Source organism: Astatotilapia calliptera, chromosome 19, assembly GCF_900246225.1.
Source record: "Astatotilapia calliptera chromosome 19, fAstCal1.2, whole genome shotgun sequence".
In the NCBI taxonomy this organism is placed as follows: domain Eukaryota; kingdom Metazoa; phylum Chordata; class Actinopteri; order Cichliformes; family Cichlidae; genus Astatotilapia; species Astatotilapia calliptera.
The window spans coordinates 26,165,696-26,185,042 of NC_039320.1; the positions used below are offsets into that span (position 1 = coordinate 26,165,696).

Consider the following 19,347-nt stretch of genomic DNA (forward strand, 5'->3'; position numbering starts at 1 on the left):
GCAAAGCAGCAGCAGGGCCATTCAGATCAGAGCAGGCATCACTGAGAGCAGATGACATTCATTAAGTCAGACCCAGAAGAAAAGGGGGAAGCTGGGGTGGAGCTGTTCTGCAAAGTGTCTCGAAGATGCAAAGCAACTATAAGTTGGCTAGAGGAGCTTAAGTAGTGCTTAAACAACACATACCAGCTGGATGCATCAAAGGGGATGAGCTGACCCATCAACTGACATGGGCTGGCACGTAGATCAGCTGATGAGTTTAGTCTGTCAGAAGAGTGACGAGCTTGATTTTTGCCACAGCCCGTGACATAAACAGTTCAGAGCAGCTGCAATGATTGCACAATGGCAGTTTTTTATAGACAGGATGCAGTGCATTAACATTATTGTGAAAATGTAAACATCAACAAGCTGCTTTGATCTCCGTGAATAAAAGCTTGATAGATGGAACATATTCACAGCGGTCTAAGTGAAACCCCAGCGAGCATCAAAAAAAGCCTGCAACAACAAGTAATCCACACGGATCATGAAGCTTAATCCTCAGGATTTTAAGCAAATGCATCTTCCTGATTTAAGCTTTGTGAGATACTGTATTGGCAGTGCTGCAACATTTTGATTTGTATGTGGAGACAGTTCTTTAAATATTTTGGGATTTTTGTCTTCATTATCGGAGATATCTAATTCCATGTTTTTCTTTCATTTTTCTTGGCCAACAGTGTACACTATCTCTCACAAATATTTGAAAAAAAAAATCTGGCCAATTTTTGTTAGGGAAAAAAAAGGATCACCAAAGCTGCAGACGAGTGTCTAAAGGCAACATGCGTGTATACATAATTGAACAAAAATGTGTTTTGTGATGGCACATGTTAATGCAGATGTAATGTGTTCTCCACTGATAAACTTTTCCTCTTTTTTTGTGGTAGATGTGGAAAGTCTGAGCCCGGTAAGTTCTCCCTCCTTTGGTGCATGCTTCTTCTCGCCATGTGTTCTAGCTATTTCAGCTGGAGGGTTTGTTATGATTATATAACTTCTTCAGACCACATTTTGGTAGATGCGCACATCTAATTAGCACAGAATTTACCAACAAATACCGGAATGCTGTGAATATAAATATGGTGGTGAAAAATGTAGCCCAATGTTTTTTAATGAGTAATATTTGCTCGTTTTCCAGCCAGCTGTTGGGACAGAGTTACCGCCACAGTATCCAGGTATCTTCTCTTTTCCTTCTTTATTCATTCAGATCATATGAGACTGGTAGTTGAACAAGTAAGATAAGATAAGATAAGATAAGATAAGATAAGATAGAACTTTATTAATCCCTCGGGTGGGTTCCTCTGGGAAATTCGACTTCCAAAAAGCACAGCAACGACCGAAGTTACAGTTACAGAATTGTTATATATATATATATATATATATATATATATATATATATATATATATATACACACACACACACACACACACACACACACACACACACACACACACACATATATATATAAATACAGAAACAAATATAAATAAAATATACAAAGGGAATAAATAGAATAAATAGGAATAAAAAATAAAAATACAAGTGAATTGCACATTTCAAGTATTGAGTCTATTGCACTGTTGACTATTTACAAAAAGTATTGCACAAAAGGTATTGTACAGTGAGGTGAAGAGGCACTACAGCTTAGTTGTTCCCCCCTCCTTTGTCCTCCTGTTTCCCCCCCACTCTCCCCTCCAGAGAGGAGTTAAACAGTCTGATGGCGTGTGGGACAAAGGAGTTTTGCCTCCAGCTGTTGTTTATTGCCTCTTTGGGTTTGATTTACAATCTCTAAGCTTTCTGTCAAGCACAGACATGTTGTGTAATTTCTATAAACTGCTCCCACACAGTAGTGGCATTCACAGTCCTTACTTTGCCCTCACGTCAGTGAAAACACTGACATTCAAGTCTGAAGGCTATGTTCAATGAGTCTACCTGATTTATTTTGGTCATTGTAATTTGTTTTAGCCCGGAAAAATGACTAGATCGCTTTTATAGTCTTGAATAGGCAGCTAAGGCATTAGAGTGGCTGGCAAATCAAGCAGCGTCTTGTTTTGGTTGTAGAGACTAGAACCTGTCAAAGTTTAAAAGAGATTTAGTTGACTTTGTCATTTGTGCTTATCTAGTGCCCCATGACTCACCTTAACTGTCTTAATAGATATTTTTCCGGACTTCCCGAGCATCAACCCGAGGCCGGATTCAAAGGAACCATCCCATACTGATTCAGCTACAGGTAAACAATAGATTAAAAAGTCACATTATAGGAAATCAGATATATTCAGCCCCACTTCATACATCTAAAACAAAACAAACAACATGACAATGAACAGGTGGACAGGAAGTTGCTATGCGAAAGAGCACCACAGGGCTCAGCTCTTCATTTTTTATACACTCTGTAAACTTCTGGCAGACAGCAGCACGACTCATAAGGCATTTTTGTAGGCTTACCCAAAGTGAAGCTGGAGAGAGCTTAATTTGACCTCTTTTCCCAGAGCCAATTTGGCTTGAAGCTGCTATTCTGCACAGAGGGTGAGAGGGCGAGAAACCAAGAAAGAGTGTGCCTTTTGGAAGAGGAAGCTACTCTGAGTGGACAGAGGCCAGATTTATGAAAAACTTGGGAAGAGCACGGGACATGGTGAAAGCGTGTTTGTGTGACAGACTCAGCGAGAGAGTGACAGAGAGATTTAGGAAGTGAGAAGAATTTTTAGTAATCTTATAGAGAAATGGGATTTTTTTCTTTTTTCTTTTCGTCAGCCAGACCCAGAGGCCCAGTTTAACATGGCTCTTTTGGACAGAAAAACACAAGTACAAAACTAATGTCAGGCTCTACTGTGCATGACCTGTTTCTTGCCGAGCACTTTGTACGCGCTCCATACCACCTGTTGGAACGCTACAGTGCTGTAAAACCAGCGCTCCCATCCACGACTCCACCTATAAAACAGCACGATGAGTTCCCCTGGAGAACAACATGTGTTCGTGGAATGCACATTTATATATTTTTTAGTTTTTTTAAACCAATGTTGCGCAACCTTAGGTCACAAATAATCTTGTTTGTTTTTCAAGTGACAACTCTGCACATCTTTGTTCCTATCCATAGGTATTGACAAGTGTGCCACGACCCCCTCTATATGTGGCCGTGGGAGATGCGTTTCTGTGCAAACGGGCTACATTTGCCTCTGCGAGCCAGGGTTCAAGCTCAGTGCACTGCAGACCAACTGCATTGGTAACTAACAAATGGAGCAAGAGCGAAAAATGAAGCAAAACAGGGGTAACAGTGGGACACTCAAAGAGAAGGAGGAGCACACAAACACACACAGACATGCTGACACCAGATGCCACGGCAGCTCTGTCCGTCATCATCACAGTAAAAGCCAGTCTTCATCACCAGTGATTATAAACCTTTGAGAAATTAAGTGAGCCAAAATGATAGGACTCTGTTTGTTTATGCTACCCTGTCCTGTGATGCTTGACAACAGCTCACGTCCCACCCAGAGAGCTGATGCTGTGGTCCTTTTTTTTTCGCAAAGGCTTTTGGACACAGCCTCTGCTCCACACAGCTGGGTTTTGGCCCGTGTTGTTTCTGTTTCATAGAGGAAGCTCTAAAGTCGGTGCTTTAAAAGTGTACTGTGCTGGTGAAGTGCAACAGCCACGTGCTTTCCTTTCTTTTTCTGCAGATGTGAATGAGTGCGATGAGGATCCATGTGAAGGAAAGGGACGTTGTATAAACAGCTATGGGTCCTACACCTGCCACTGCCACAGTGGCTACAGCCAGGTGATCACTCAGAACAGGAAGTTCTGTCAAGGTGAGACACAGCCCCAATCAGCAGCAGGAGATATAAAGTTTCCAATGGAAACTAAGCACTGCAAGTCCTCGTCTGTCAGCGCCGTTCATTTTAAAAGTATTCTGCCCTAATTAATGCTGCGGAACACAACAGTAACTTTCTTTTTTCCCTTCTCCTTGGTTTTCATTCAAACTGGCAGACATGAATGAGTGCAGCATGCCCAACAAATGCCAGAATGGCAAATGCGTCAACACAGAGGGATCTTACACCTGTGAATGCAACGCTGGCTACGCCAAGTCTCGGAGAGGCGTGTGCGAAGGTAACTTGCGTGCGTGCACAAGCAGCTACGCATACAGGCTCAAGTTCACATAACAGGGCAGTCCTGGCCAGGCCTATTTGTTTGCTTCCATGAATTAGCTGAATGAGCTGGGCACTAACAAAACACATATTGTATTTTCCTTTAGTCAAAGCCAGGAAGAAAACTTTGCTCATTCTGTGACAGACGGACTGTGTATGTGTACATTTGCGGCCTTACACCCTCTCTTTCTTCTATGCATGCACGTATTGTCTTAGTAACATTGTTTTAGCAACAACTCATTCAGATTTTTCTTTTTCATATTTTCCACTTTGTCCCGGAGCAGATATAGATGAGTGCAGAGATCCCAGCTCCTGTCCCAACGGTGTCTGCGTCAACACTCTCGGCTCCTTCCGGTGCCAGGTTTGCGGACCAGGGTTCAGGCCTGTCGGTGAAAGATGTGTGGGTAAGGCAACCTCACACCCCATTATAGCAGTGGCACCAGTACCCAGGATCCTAAGGGTGTTTCCAACCGCTGCATGGAAACAAACAGGGCTTCCCTATTATGTATTAGGTAACTTTTACCTACTTGAAGCTGCTGTTCCTGGTTGGCATCACTCGAAAAAACCTAACAAAAAACAAGGCAACAGGCCATGCCATTAAAGATGTGTTGACAGCCGATGATGCAGTACAGCTCCCCAAATATCACAAGCAGAACTAAATTTGCAGGATTGTGGCTTTTTGCTCAAAGGGACTGCTGATGTGCATTAAAATGATAAAATAAATAGTATTTTGCGCTTCAAACGACTTTATATTGGATGTTTTATGTCGAGCAAGGAGCACTTCTGGGCCCCAACGACAGCCCAAAAACCACAGTGATGATGGCTATATAGCATGGACTGAGAGCACGACTCCACCGCCTTTGTCTATTCAGTGCTTCCACGTATAATAAATCGACTCCTCCACCCGAGCAGCCCCAGAATATCCCAAATATTGTTTAAACACATCCACCGTGCTATTGCTGATCTTTTGATATCACTGGCCCTGTAAAAAGATTGTTTGTAATACTTCAATTTGGGAGAGTCCAAATATTTTCTCTTGGCTACAGCCTTGAACAAACAGTGTATTATTGTTGGAGAGCTCTCCCGGCAGAGGCGAGCGAGGCTTTATTACCACTGCTGGGCTAGGTGAGTGTTTCAGGAGACGTATGAGAAGGTCGAAGGCTCTGTTCCCCCGCCGCTAAAAGGTCCCGGCACGCAAACAAATTTTCTCACTCACCCGTGATGTTGTCTGTGGCCCGCTGTAAAGGTCTCACTGCAGATTACTAGACGTGACCACACAAATGGCTGACAGATTACACTCGGTATGTGTTTTGTTTAAGATTACACGCCAGCGGCTACCAACCTAAAAGTGGCCCTGTTACATAACAACCCAACTGCTGTTAGTTACCACATCCCCTCCGTATGACCTTGCACCCCTCTAATTTGTTTGGAAATAACGCAGAAATGCTCGCACGGCGAAAAAGCACGACGGAAAATATGGAAGTAAACTTCAGTGACACTTATGAGTTCTTTAAAAATTGATTTATCAGTGAGTCAGTTGAGCGACGCTCAGGTTTAAAGTCTCACAATTTCTCGTGCTACCAAAGAAAACACCGCTTTAGCCACTTTCATGTTTCTGCCAGTCTGCTATTATTATACATTCTCTGTAAACCCGTGGTGTATAAATAGTAACTGAGAGGAACTTCGTAAATGAGGGATAACACCAGAGGTAAATATTTTTGCTCTGGACCTTTGCACAAGCAGCGCTAACAGTCCTGCGGCATAGGTCTGCCGCTTCGGGAGTCACATAAAACATACAGCATCAGCAGCAAGTTTCCAGCGTTTGCTTCAGTCAATTGCCGACAGCACAGTGCAGTAGTTTGAATCCAATTGACCAAATCGTGGATAAGCCTAATTGTTGGCGTGATTGAGAAAACGGTTCCACTCCCTTGTCGGGGCTTATCGCAGGCAGGCCTAAGAGATGCCGGGTGATAGCAGAAACAAAACACTGGGCCACACTGACAGACATCTGGCAGCGCCCGTGGTTAAGCAAACAAAACCCGCTCTGTGACTCTCGTGCAGTTTCCAGCGTGTGTGCTCAGTCTCCGAACATTTATCACCTCTCAATACGATCTTCTCTTCTCCCTTCCTCCTTTCGCAGACCGCCTCCTTCCTCTTTGATAGTCTTCTTCTCAGTCGCCCACACGATCACACTTCACTCTCATTCTCTTCCCGCAATTTAATCTAACCTAAAAAATAAATAAATACGCCACTGTTAACACTTGATAAATTCCACTACAATGCTATAAAACACTGTTTCTACATGAGGTTTTCCACAATTATGATTCCTGGGTCAACAGCTCTGACTCATGAGGTGGAAAAGACAGCTTCTTCAACAAATAGTAAAAGGCTTTCATGAATGAGGCATGGTCTGCGCACTGCTGTAATTTAATGACTGCTGTTTGTAGTCATTACACACACTAATTATGCTGTAATTGTTTCCCTTTTCCTGCTAAACAATGCTGACACGGCCCTTATTTTCAAAGGAGATCTAGAGCATTTTTTTGCTGTGTTGTGCTTTTTTCATTTTGTCAGACTTGTATTTTTTTAAAGGCTTTATTTACATAAAAGTATATTTTTTCATTTACTCCCAGTGTCATCAAGCCAAACAGAGACATTTTTTAATTTTATATCCAAAGATTTTTGTGTGCAGAGGCCAATTTCTGAAAGTATAAAAAACAAATCTATAATTTTAGATTCTGCAAAAGTGGTGAAAATGTGTGTTTTTTGTTCTATTTTCAGTGAGCTAAGCCTTTTAATTTATGCTCGTCCCACAGCACAGTTGTGGCAGGGTGAAACCTAAAATCTGTTCATCCATCCATTTATCCATCCATGCATCTGTCTTCTTAACCGCTTTTCTAACTTATGGTCAGAGTCGGGGCTGAAGGTTATCCCTGTTCTGATGACCGGTCCATCACAGGGCAGCAACATGCCCGCAGATCCACACGTGTGGCCTTTTTAAAATCACCAAGCAACCAGAAAGCCATGTGCTCGACAAAAATCTTGCAAGAACAGGGGGAACATGCAAACTCTACACCAGGGATGTCAAACTCATACAGCCTGCTTTGATCTTTAGTGGGCCACACCAGTGTAAAGAAACTTAACTACATATTTAACCCCTGCAATATCTTAAAATAGGAAAAAAGAAGTGACATTTCAGCAGCATGTCTCATTCTTTGTGCGTATTAAAGACATGCTTCTGTAGTAAAGGAAAGAAATCTGTTAGCGTGGTTTTTTTGGGCTTAAACTGTAAGAAATAAATGCATAAAATTACAGAAAACGTTCTGGCATGTCATTGCCCAGACTGTCCTGTAATTATAAAACAAAGTTTTTGTTATAAAACTTTCTTTTTTTTCCCCTTTAGTCTGAAATCACTGTGAAAATTAGAAAATTCTTTATCAGAGAGTAAAAAAAGTAGGAACTTTTCTGTCATTTTATTGTTTAACTATCTCTTAATTACATTGAATGTATTAGTTATTAGTATGAGTGGTCTTGTGTGAGGTCTTTATCATTTGGAAAAGCTGAAAAACTTGTGAAAATACAGTAAAACATCCAAAACGGATCCCAACATTTTCCAAAGCAGTACAACGGGATGGATTGGAGTCTTTGCTAGGCCATTTCTGGGCCCCCGCACCTTATGTTTGACACCCCTGCTTTACACAGTCACCCAGGAGGTGGTTTGAACCCAGAACCTTGTATGGGGTGTCAAAGCTAAACGCTGCACCATGCTACTGCCCTTTAAACCTAAACATCCTTCCTGTATACGTTTTCAGATATGAACGAGTGCTTGAACCAAAGCGTGTGCGGCCGTGGGCGGTGTGTCAACACCGAGGGCTCCTACAGGTGCAACTGCTTCCAAGGCTACAAACTCTCACCAGACAATGTTTGCCAAGGTATATGTCAGTCAGAAGATCGGTCAGACATTATTCACACCCCATGTCAAAGTTACTTCTCTGTGAGTAGTTCTCCACAGGGCAGTCGTGGAAGCCTTGCAGTACCGTTGAAGGTTTATTTAAAAAAAGAAATCTACAAAGAGTTAGAGGTTGGCTTTATTTTCTTTTTTCCCCCTATGATTTCTCTCCAGATGTGGATGAGTGTCTGCTTCCGGGAGTCTGTCTCAACGGCCGATGCGTCAATCTGGACGGAACCTACAGATGCACCTGTAACCATGGCTACCAAGTCACCTCAGACAGCAAATCATGTGAAGGTCTGCAAAGGATTATCTAGAGCTGTTGGGTGTAACTCATCACCGCATACTTTTCTGCTCGTGGCGCACTCTCGACAGCAACTTAATGGCTGCAAATTATTTCCCTGCTAGATGTCAATGAGTGCGCAACTGGTAATGCCTGCCCTGCGGGAATTTGCATCAACTCTGCAGGTTCCTACACTTGCCAGAACTGCAGGCCTGGGTTTGAACCATCTGCTGACAGACTGAGATGTGAAGGTATGAAACTGGCCGCCTAATGGTTTACACTAACGTGTCGTGTTAAGGTAACACCGGTAGGCGGTGATGATATTTTTGCCCACTTGTGATGATATTCGCCCCTTTTTCGCTTTCCAGATGTTGATGAGTGTTCCCAGGGCGACTTGTGTCTAGGTGGGGTGTGCGCCAACACAGAGGGGTCCTACATTTGCACCAGGTGTAAGGCTGGTTACAGAGTGTCTCAAGACCAGCAGAGGTGTGAAGGTAAAAACAGTCTCCAGCTGTTTCCAGCTGTTCTCGTCGTTCAGCGAAAGTCATTAGCATTGTTATGACTATTAAAGGCTTACTCAACACGTTTGAGCAGCTTGTCGTTTCCCTGTAAAATTGACTTTCCCTCGAAACTGCATTTCCTGTATGTACGGAATCTTTACACTGATATACACGGTGTGTTTTTTCCAGATATTGACGAGTGCCAGTCCCTGTCTACTTGTGTCAACGGGATCTGTCTAAACTCAGAAGGTTCTTACACCTGTGAGAACTGCCCCACGGGGTACAGAGTGTCGTTTGATGGAGAGCTCTGTGAAGGTTGGCTTATTGAAAATTACTCACTTAAATGGAGCTTTTTCTTATTTTTGAGTTTGTTGTTGTGAAAACATTGCAATCTGCCAGTGAATGTCTAAGTCTCCATATTGTTTCCTAACAGATATTGATGAGTGTGCCCTGCCCACTGCCTGCCCCCAGGGAACATGTACAAATAGAGAGGGTTCGTTCACATGTGTTGTCTGTGAGCCCGGTTTTAGAGTCTCTGAGGATGGACAGCGGTGCGATGGTGAGAGTTTGTGGTGGAATGTCTTTGCTTATGTTTGCATGCTTGAGTCCAGGTGTGTGTAGATCTGGCTTTCCAAACATGCCAGACTTCACCTCTACACCTAACAGAATCTCATTTGCTCTGCAGATTTGTTTCTCAGCTGCTTTATGTTGTATGTAAATAACATGAGGTGTGGTAGCATGAACCCAAAGTCTCCTCATCTGAGGCAACAGCTCTAAAATACTTCTAGACATCACATCATAGCTGGATCCTGGACCCCTCTGGCTCTGGCACCAATCATCTGTTCCTTGCTCAACACAATGAGACTCAAATAGAACAGGATGATGTCAGGCAAATATCCTGCAGATAGCTCAGCTAAAAAGATAGAGGTGTCGACATTTGTGATTCCTAGCCCTAGTGATTACCCATCTAACTGATTACCACTGGCAAGCTTTATTTATTTGAAGCCAGAGATGGTAATCTGTGCTATGATGTGCCTTTGTATCTGTGTCCAGATGTGGATGAGTGCTCAGTGGCTAACTTGTGCCCGGGTCAGCTGTGTCTGAACACTGAAGGATCGTACACCTGCAGGAGCTGTGAAGCCGGCTTTCAAGTGAATGAGGGCGGCCGTTACTGTGAAGGTAAGAGGGCATCTGTACTTAAGTACCTGCCTAGAAAAGTTTGATATTTCAGTATGCTGCAAAGTTGAGCCAAAGTTATAGTGGACCACAGTACAAGAGGAATGCATTAGGCCCAGAACATGATTACAGAAAATCTTTACAGCGTCTGGTAATTTTTCATGACATGATTTATGGGATAAATGCAGGGAAATGGCTGCTTTGAGGAATCCAGTAAAGTCTGTCATGACTTCATGGGAGCAGAACAGGAATGATTATTTAAATGGATTAAAACATGGTCTCAGTTAGCCTCATATACTTTGGTGTGTTTTTAAACAGAAGTGTGGATCTAGCCTCAGAGGAAGATCCCACCCCCCCACCGATGTATCTTAGCGCTGGGAAAAAGTCGCACAGTAAAAGCCCGACTCTGAGTCAGCCTCTGATAGGATTTTAATGGATGTCTCTGATGCCATGGAAAATATTAAGGACTTAATTTGAAATGAAGTCAGCCACTCCCCTGCTTCTCACTTATTGCAGCAAACTCGCCCTGTTGAACTCACTCTGTTCACCCAAAGGCAAAAAAAAATCGAGCCATCTCAATCACTTAACAATGGCCCGCACTATTTTCACCACAAGAAATACAATCCTACCAGCTCGAGGAATTTCGAGAGATCACATAACAGTGAGCCAGTGACTGTTTGTAGATATAGTAATTATACGCCACCTGTAATAGCTTGCTGTTTTGGATTCAGTGACTGTCCCACATACTTATCTTTCTACCCTTTTTAATAAAACACTGTCAGTGTGATCTAATAAGGAGGGCTCTGCTTACTGTACATTAGGCAGCACAGTAGGTTAAGCTGAGCTCATTAATGATTTTTAGCAGATAAGACAGTGGAAGCACAAAAACGGGGCTCTATATACCTTTTTGTTCAAGATGATAACCTACAGCCAATCTTTTCTTCTTCTATCTCTTAGACATCGATGAGTGCCAGTCTCCGAGTGCTTGCCCCACAGGTGTTTGCGCCAACACAGAGGGCTCCTTCTCCTGCATGGCCTGTGATCCGGGCTTCGAGCTGGCATTTGACCGGCGCTCATGTGAAGGTACACTGAAATGGGCGGCTCGCTGCGGTCGCTCGATTTTATGATCTCGATGCAATCATTTTCGCAGTCATCTGTTCCAATATAGTAAGTCATTACTTGCCGTCTTACATGATGCACGACTTCTCTCACATGTTCAGTGTGGTCTGGAAGTTTTTCGGTCTAGATGTCAAAACTTGGGCAAATTTGAAGTGACGCACGGTGATTTACAGCTGGTGTGGATATGTCATGCCGGTGACGTCTGTGTGTGTGTCAATTCAGATGTCAATGAATGTGAGGACGCCAGGCTGTGTGTGGGAGGTCAATGCACAAACGCCATCGGCTCCTATAGCTGCTCCTGCCCCTCTGGCATGGAGCTGGTGGATGGGACGTTCTGCAGAGGTATAAACATGCAAATGCACTATAGCTCTAAAATATGAAATTAGTGGTTAGTCGTTTCTCGTGGCTTACCTCATGTTGGGATATTGACACAGCTGTGTAAATGTACTTATGTGTATTTGTGCTTGTTTGTGACAGATATCAATGAGTGTTTAACCGCTGGAGGGATCTGTGGGGAAGGAGACTGCCTGAACACTGAGGGCTCCTACTTATGCATCTGTCCTAATGGGTATACCACCACCGATGGAAGCCCCGGCTGCCAAGGTGCAGTATAGCACTGGAGCTAGAACGCTTAGAGCAGTGGGAAATCTTGATTCTCTTGGGCTTTGTGTAAATAAGTGGAGTAGACTAGGGATTGGAGCAAGTTGTTAATAAAGTAATAATGGATTTTTCAAATATTGCTTAAGTCATTTACAGTAACATTATTGGCTTGCTTCTTCTTTCTTTTTTCATTGAGTGCAGACAGGCTGTTCTCGCCATGCTCTCTTAGGAGTTGAAGCCAAGCCTGGGACACCTGGCATGGGTGCACAGGCTGTAATGGGCCATGGCTTCATCAACTATCTCAGCTCACCCTCCCTCAGCTTGGACAGTTTGATGTTATTCCAGCCGCACCCAGTGACCCACTGGTAGTAGCCTGATCATCAGCTAAAGGAGGGCTTTACAAGAATCTGGAGCAATTACTAAAACAATACATGAAATAACTCCGGCTAGGATGTCAGAATTGGATCAGTGTTATTTCTGGTGGGTCTTGCAATCTGGTGGAGGATGAGTTAAGTAAAAGATGTCTGGCAGTGAACTGTTCTGTCATGATATGAAGCAGGTAGGCTGGCCTCTGCGAGATGCTGGCATGGTCATGGAGTTGGCAGAATTTACTTGCAGCAGAGGACAAGGGTCACTCCTCGTGCAGGGGCGTTCTTTTGGCCTTGGAGTGCTTCAGATATCACAAACTGAGCAAGTTGCCCAACATGGATCAGGTACTTTGGCTATTCGCCCCAACAAATATTGGGCCCTAATTATCCTATAAATCAGCAGTTGTCATATATTTTCTTGCAGTCTGCCATTGTGTGTACAGTGCTGACACAATAAAAGCCAGGCCCCCTTCTGACATGAGCCTGAAGGACGCGAAGAAGGGAGGACGAGGGTTTGTGAGGTTATGGGAATGAAAGATACGTTCAGTCAGGTGGGGCCAAAACGACGCTTGGCCTTTCCAGACCAGCAAAAAACAGCATGAGCAATAAAAGACTGACAGCGGACTGAAACATACCTCAGCTTAATCCAAATCAACAACTTCTGCCATGGCCTTCCTGTTCCTTTCAATAAGACTTTGAAGGATTTGAATACACTCCAAAGCTATCCAGTCACAGCATATTTATGTATTTACCTAAAGTCTGGAGTGCTGCTTTTTTTCCCTCCCTATCGTTGCAATCGGGTGTTTACCTTGTCGTCTCTGTAAGATTCATCTGATTATCAAAAGACTGGAAAAGGAAGGCAGGCATTTTCCTCAGTGATGAATTTCCTCTGGTTTCTTGCGTTTTCCCTCACCTTTCACCACAAGTCCAAGTACTGTATAAGCTATGCTGTAATGCCGCAATTATCCACCCATCTACAGCTAATCAGGCATCGAGCATTCGTTATTAATTTTAACGAGTCTGGGGGAAATGTTCTCAGCCTGAAAAGCTGAGGTAGATCTCTCTTCTGCTTTGTTTCCTGTTTGCAAGTATACCATGAAGCGCTCCAAATGGCCAGCACGCCTAGTGTTCAGATGAGCGCTTGATTACACATTCTTTTTCTGATACGAGAAGAAGCCGCGCTCCCCGTGGACTCGCTGAAGATGGAGGATCCGTGCGGATAATTGCTGTTAATCAATCTGTAAGATCTTGAGCCGCACTTTCCGCTAATTTGTCTGCTTTTCTTTCCCCACTTTTTGTCCGTCGTAGACGTGGATGAATGCAGCAAGGATGATGTGTGCATCCGAGGAAAGTGCATCAACGGCGAGGGCTCGTTCTTGTGCTTGTGCGAGGCCGGCTTCAAATTCAACACTGATACGGCTGACTGTGAGGGTAAGACTGATTAAAACTTCCTTTTGTTTTCAAGTTGTGTTTGTCACGGTTGTTATTGACCCTACCTCTGCCCAGAAGTTTCATCTGTCTGACTAAAACAACATGTCAGCTTTAGCTGTTTGATTGTCACGCTACATTAAGGCTCAAACATACGCAGTATAGCACAGTTGGATATGATTGATTATCTATAGCACGTCAGGCTCCAGTGAAAGTGTCCAAGCCTGGCTTAGAGGCTTTCCTCCGTGGTCTTGGGACTGAGGGGTGCCTGGATTACATGGCTGGAGCCCTCAGCTCCCTCTCCCCAGTGGGAAGCATGAATGACCCCATTGTGAGCAGGAGGTGTTTCTCCCTCTGGAACGTCTCCCTTTAGCTCCTTCACAAGTTCTTTGGTTGCTGTGATAATATTGTTCTTGGCCATTCCCTTTGCCTGCTGCGTTTACTGAGGACAGCTACACCACAGGCCTCCTGGCCGACTCCTGCTTTGCAGCCGTTACACCGGGAGCAGAGGAGCAGTGGTGGGAATACGAGTTTGCGTGCGGGGGTGCGCGCATTTGTGTCTGATTGCACATGTGGTTACGTTTGCGCCTCTGTTTGTCGGTTACTGACAAACATCTGTCTCTCTCTCTCTCTTTTCTTCTTCTCTATAGACCAGAACGAGTGCAAGGAGTTTGGGAGCTCAGTCTGTGGCACCTGGCGCTGCGAGAACACCATCGGCTCTTACCGGTGCTTTGTGGGTTGCCAGCCTGGCCTTGAGGGAGAACTCGCCACAGGCTGTGGTGAGTTTTCAAAATTGCACTGTACTTAAAAAGACTAGCACGCTCAATTATGTGGAGAAAAAGAATTAAACAGGCATTTTTAGCCTGTTTTTGTGTGTAAGCAAATTTAATTGTATTGAAAGGGGGTTGATCTATTTATAGACTGTGCATGACCTAATACTTCATTACTCCATGGCTGTAGTTTAGTATTCAAATCAAGTCACCACCACCACACCACTCTACAGGTCTCTCACCCCATCGCACATATCAGGTTGGCATGCACACATAGGGACAGATGCAAGTTAAAAGCTATCAAGACCTCTGGGTCTTCCTGCACAAAAGGCCACCATGGAAGATAATGAGAAATAGCCCAATATTGAGGCCCTTTGAAGACAATACCGCACTGTCATTGGAAGCCAATTGTAAGGCCAGAAGCTGATAGAAGATAATGGGGCACTCTGGCAGAGTCCCAAAGTAGAACCTGATCGCTGCAGTTCTTCTAAGAGAAGAAAGATGAGATAGTCAGGCAAGGCCAGCTTACTGTTTGTCCCCCCCACCCTCGTAGAGAAGCCACAGTCACCTGGCATTGGCTGGATGGGTTTGTACTCACGCTACATCTGTGAACACAGCTAGCCAACAACAACAGGCACATGTCCATGACTTCCAGAGTCCACGAAGACTTATGTATTTCCTGGCAGGACTGAACACCTTGGGCTCAAGACATTTGCAAAGTTTGTTGCACAACAAATTGGATTTTTTTTTTGCTCTTTATTTTGTAATGTGGTATTGCTTGTCTTTGTCACTCTCATAGCACCATAAAACAACAAATGGAGTTTATGACCAGAAAAAAAGAAGGTCTAGATATTTTCCTCATGTTTAGAGAGGATCCAAACAGTCACTGGAGAGTGACAGGCGAAGAAGGGAAAGCAGACTGAGAGCATCAGAATGGAATGATGTGTTGGACCGTAGATTGAAGCTGTGGGTGTTTGTGGCCGATTGCGTGTGCATGTCAGCGTGACTGTGTGTGCGCACGTCTGTGGTTAAGTGTGGGGTTATTTTTGGGTTTTTTTTGGCATCCTCCCGTGTGTGTTTGTGTTGGAGAAAGAGAACCAGAGACTGTGGTGGTTGCAGAGATGCACTCAGGGCAGAGTGTGGCTTCACATGTTTTCATGACCCAAAGTTTTTATTAGACTATCAAGTGATGCTCTGGAGAGAAAATGCTGCTGCGGGCAGTGTTGACCGGTGACAGATCGTAGATCTGCCCACCACCCCTCGTCTACTACACTGATCCTGGCTATGTGTGGCTGCCTCCTCACTGCACTTTATGATCTTGTCTGTCTGGCACCGGCTAAAGAGTGCAGAGGCCTTTAGTTCAACAAGACTTGATTGAAGCCAGCTGCTCACCTCTGCTCTTTTGACTTCAGAGACAAAACACTGCTAAGCAGCTCACACAGGTTAGATTTTCATCATTGCTTGCTGTGCATTAGGGCTTAAGGACTTTGCCTGCCATGATATATGCATTTTATTTAAATCACCCCATGTGCCCTTTAGTTGCCTCTAGTGTGATGATCCCTTTTATACCTTTATTTGCCCAAAACCGTGAAATTCTTGATGCTGAAAGTGTCTTTTGAAGGAGTTGTGCTGGAATTTAGCAGATCTCCAGGAGAAAGCTCATACAGACATGTGGAGACTCCACACAGAGCTGCCTGGGTTTGGACCTCTTAGTCCGATTCCACTTCTGAGCCACTCACCCAGTTGCTAACATGTCTGACATGCTCCTGAGGAGTCCTGAGATGTGGCCTGATTACAAAATCTTCTTTTATAGTTCCACAAAACTCTATTTATCTCATCTCTGTGGGTGCTTGACCATTTTTCTCCTGTTGCTATGTTGTGATGCTGTTTTCACTAGATGCTACAACAAACACTCGCACAGCTCAGCGTTGACTCACAGCCCCGGTTTGAGAACCAAGCCCTCTTACGTTTAAAATCACTCAGCGTTACACACAATAGTGGCTTGTTTCACCTCGCGAATGGAAGTTTTGGGAGATGCTGCCGTCACCTCAATAAAAAAATGTTTAAAAAAAGCCCAAGGATGGAGCCCAATTACTCCCGGGCATTTTTTGGTGGCTTGCAAAAAGAAAATCATCAAATATTCAAGAAGAGACCAGACGTGGTAATTTGCAGTTTCTGCGAGGGGGTATTGCTTTATTTTTACTCACCCGCCTTTGAAAGAGGCAGCGGTTGTCGTTGGCTCTGCTCCCTGCGCTCATTTAGATTTAGAGGCCGTGACACAAAAAGGGAAAAACAGAGGGGCTTTTTTTTGCCACCGCAACTGTGCTATAAGGTCTACGCTCAAATCTAACACGATGCCGTACATAAGTGTTTGGACGCGTGTGTGTATGCGTGCTGCACATCATTGTTTTTAGCTTTAATTCACCATCACGCTCGTAAATTCCCCCGAGCTATGCCTCGTCTTTAATAAGGCTTTTACCCAAGGGCGGAAATTGTCTGCGGTCTCACTCTTGCCAGCCTCCCACCCCTGTAAATGTATAGAAATCTGAAGACTTTAACATGTGTGTGACTCCTCGTGCAGTTGTACTTTCTTTTTAAGATGTACACTGGTCACACCGCAGGTTGGTCATCAGTGTAGTTAACCCAGGACCGGTTGTTGATGTAATATCTGATAAAGCCCACAAACATGCTTCCCTGAAGGCAAATACCTCACCTTATCCTTAACCGATCATGTGTGAAATAACCTCTGCATATGGGTCCAATCAGACAAGGGGTTGCCCGAAGAACAACGGAGAAGTGTGGACTGTGGCGGGGTGAGTCAACAGTCATTGATGTATCCCTGTATTCTCTTTGCCTGCCGCCATGTGCTTCAGATTAACACATGGCACAGAGACCAGTTTTTAACACTCCTCCACACCCAAATCCACCATCACCGGATCCAGGAAGCATGTCCTCCCGGGTCAGGCCGTTAGAGTAGGTTGTTTTTGGGCCCGTGCTGCCCCTTCATCTCAGCTTTCCTGCCTCACTTCTTCCCCCCAGGCAAATTACAGCGCTGCATGTGTCCTGACGTAACTGATGATCGCATGGAAAGACTAAGAAAGGCAACCCCATGTCGTGCTAGTGTGAGACTCGCTCTTGGTGGAGTTATCTCATGCTGTAATATTCATTTTTTCCCACAAATCATTAGTGCTGCAATTATCAGCCTGACTGTCTGTGGTTGACAGACCTAAATGGCTGGTCAAGTAATGCTATCACTCAAACACTGCAAAAAGACGGGCACAGCAATGACTAAATTCCAGTTTTTGTTTTGGTCCAGATTTTCTTGTTCCTCTCAGATATGATACTTTGAGTGCATCTCATGCCAACATGTGGTTTGCAACAGATTTTCTTCCATGTCACACACGAATGAAAATCTGCCTTCAGACACTGATTATTTCACATATTAGCAGAGAGCTTTCATCGACTTCCCTCCCCGGACCTCCCAGCTGGTCTCTGCTGTCAATTCCAACATTCCTAACTCCACTTAAGCTCTTCACACTTGAGAAAAATGTTCCTTAAACCTTGGTATACAATACTTCCCCCCCTTTAATAGAGAAACATGGCTAACTAGGCCTTTGAGATGTTATTCCCTAAAAAATTTTCAATTGTGTGCAATTCCTTAAAGTATTCAAAAGCACATCCAGTAAGTTGGCGGTTCTTAGTATGTGTCCGTCCATTTGAGCCCACAAGTCTATTCTAGCAATTTCAGTCCTCCTCAGCCCTTCCAGGGAAACATTTTACAAATGACAAAGGCAATTTTGTCTCCACAGTTTTATTAGCTGGTGGGAGACCCTGTCTCTGACCCCAGAGGCATGTTAGAGAAATGTCCAAGTCAGGACAGAAACACTGGTAGAGGATTAGTTCCCCCAATGAGCCTGAGAAAGGAGATTTCTGCGTTGGAGGAGAGGACGGGGCCCTGGCCAAGCGTGCTGTTCAAATCAGATGGATTGCGGTTTCTCTGTCCCACTTTCTTCCCCCTTTTTTTTTTTTCAGCTGAAGCGGCCTGTATTAGTCCTCATAGGCAAAATAGAACAGGGTTAGACAACATGTGAATGATGGCGCTTTTTACACCATAAATCATATTGTCACGAAAGTTTAAGGTACCACTGGTCTTAACATCTTGTCTTTATTACAGTTAGAGGCAGATGTATGAGAGTTTTTAGTGGAACGGATCAAAAATCATTTAAATATTCAAGATGTCGTGATTTTTTCCATGTTCAGAATGTTTTTTAATTTCAAGTTTTGTTTTGTTTTTTCCAAAACCTATTATCACTCCAGTGGAGTTACTATTAGTCATGGAAACTAATAGTTTCCATGGAAGGTTATGAAAGTTAAAAAGAAAATATTAACAAAATCAAATTACGCTTACAATAAAACAGACACAGTAAAGTAGTATTCTTTAATTTCATCTGTACAATTCATATCAGTTGTGAGGCCTGCCTGTTGTAATGTTTTTAACTTGGTGCCTTGCAGAAAAAGTACAAGCACTTAACTTCTGGCTGTGTTTGTCACTTTTACTTTATCCAAATTGTTGATCAAGTTACCTGAATTTATATTCCAGCAACCCAAGAAGGAGGGAAACTGACCAGAGAATAATTTCATGTCACTAAAGTGTGACCATTAAGCACTGTGAGTGTTTTTTAAAACAATTATAATCAGCTTTACCCCCCTCCCTGCAGCATCAGTCTTTGGCTTCTGCTATGCTGGCGATGCCAAGAAATACTAAATCATGTATGTTAGAAATTGCAAACAAATGTTACCTTTCAAACAGCAACTGGTAGGGGGAGTCAGTGCGGTTACGAGGTCCGCTGTTAACAGTTTCGACAAGCCGAACTGACATAAAGCATATAGTTTCTCTTGTGATTTTATCAACCATGTTTTATGATTTAATGCCTTGCAAACAAGAAACTACTGCAGACCCGCCAGATTCCTAACTTCCATTTCAGGCCCC

General features: G+C 43.8%; 1 protein-coding gene across 2 annotated transcripts in view; it reads left to right on the forward strand.

Annotated features, from left to right (window-relative positions):
- LOC113011632 (latent-transforming growth factor beta-binding protein 2) overlaps positions 1–19,347 on the forward strand; it is an 89,184-nt gene that overhangs the window by 59,791 nt on the left and 10,046 nt on the right. For both annotated transcript variants that reach the window (XM_026151208.1, XM_026151207.1), the window contains exons 13-31: positions 918–937; positions 1,166–1,202; positions 2,184–2,258; positions 3,123–3,248; positions 3,700–3,828; positions 4,007–4,126; positions 4,449–4,568; positions 7,977–8,096; positions 8,288–8,410; positions 8,522–8,647; positions 8,765–8,890; positions 9,086–9,211; positions 9,330–9,455; positions 9,950–10,075; positions 11,030–11,155; positions 11,414–11,533; positions 11,669–11,794; positions 13,468–13,590; positions 14,238–14,366. In XM_026151208.1, the coding sequence (XP_026006993.1) occupies positions 918–937; positions 1,166–1,202; positions 2,184–2,258; positions 3,123–3,248; positions 3,700–3,828; positions 4,007–4,126; positions 4,449–4,568; positions 7,977–8,096; positions 8,288–8,410; positions 8,522–8,647; positions 8,765–8,890; positions 9,086–9,211; positions 9,330–9,455; positions 9,950–10,075; positions 11,030–11,155; positions 11,414–11,533; positions 11,669–11,794; positions 13,468–13,590; positions 14,238–14,366 (2,124 nt within the window). The remainder of the gene's footprint in view (positions 1–917; positions 938–1,165; positions 1,203–2,183; positions 2,259–3,122; positions 3,249–3,699; positions 3,829–4,006; positions 4,127–4,448; positions 4,569–7,976; positions 8,097–8,287; positions 8,411–8,521; positions 8,648–8,764; positions 8,891–9,085; positions 9,212–9,329; positions 9,456–9,949; positions 10,076–11,029; positions 11,156–11,413; positions 11,534–11,668; positions 11,795–13,467; positions 13,591–14,237; positions 14,367–19,347) is intronic.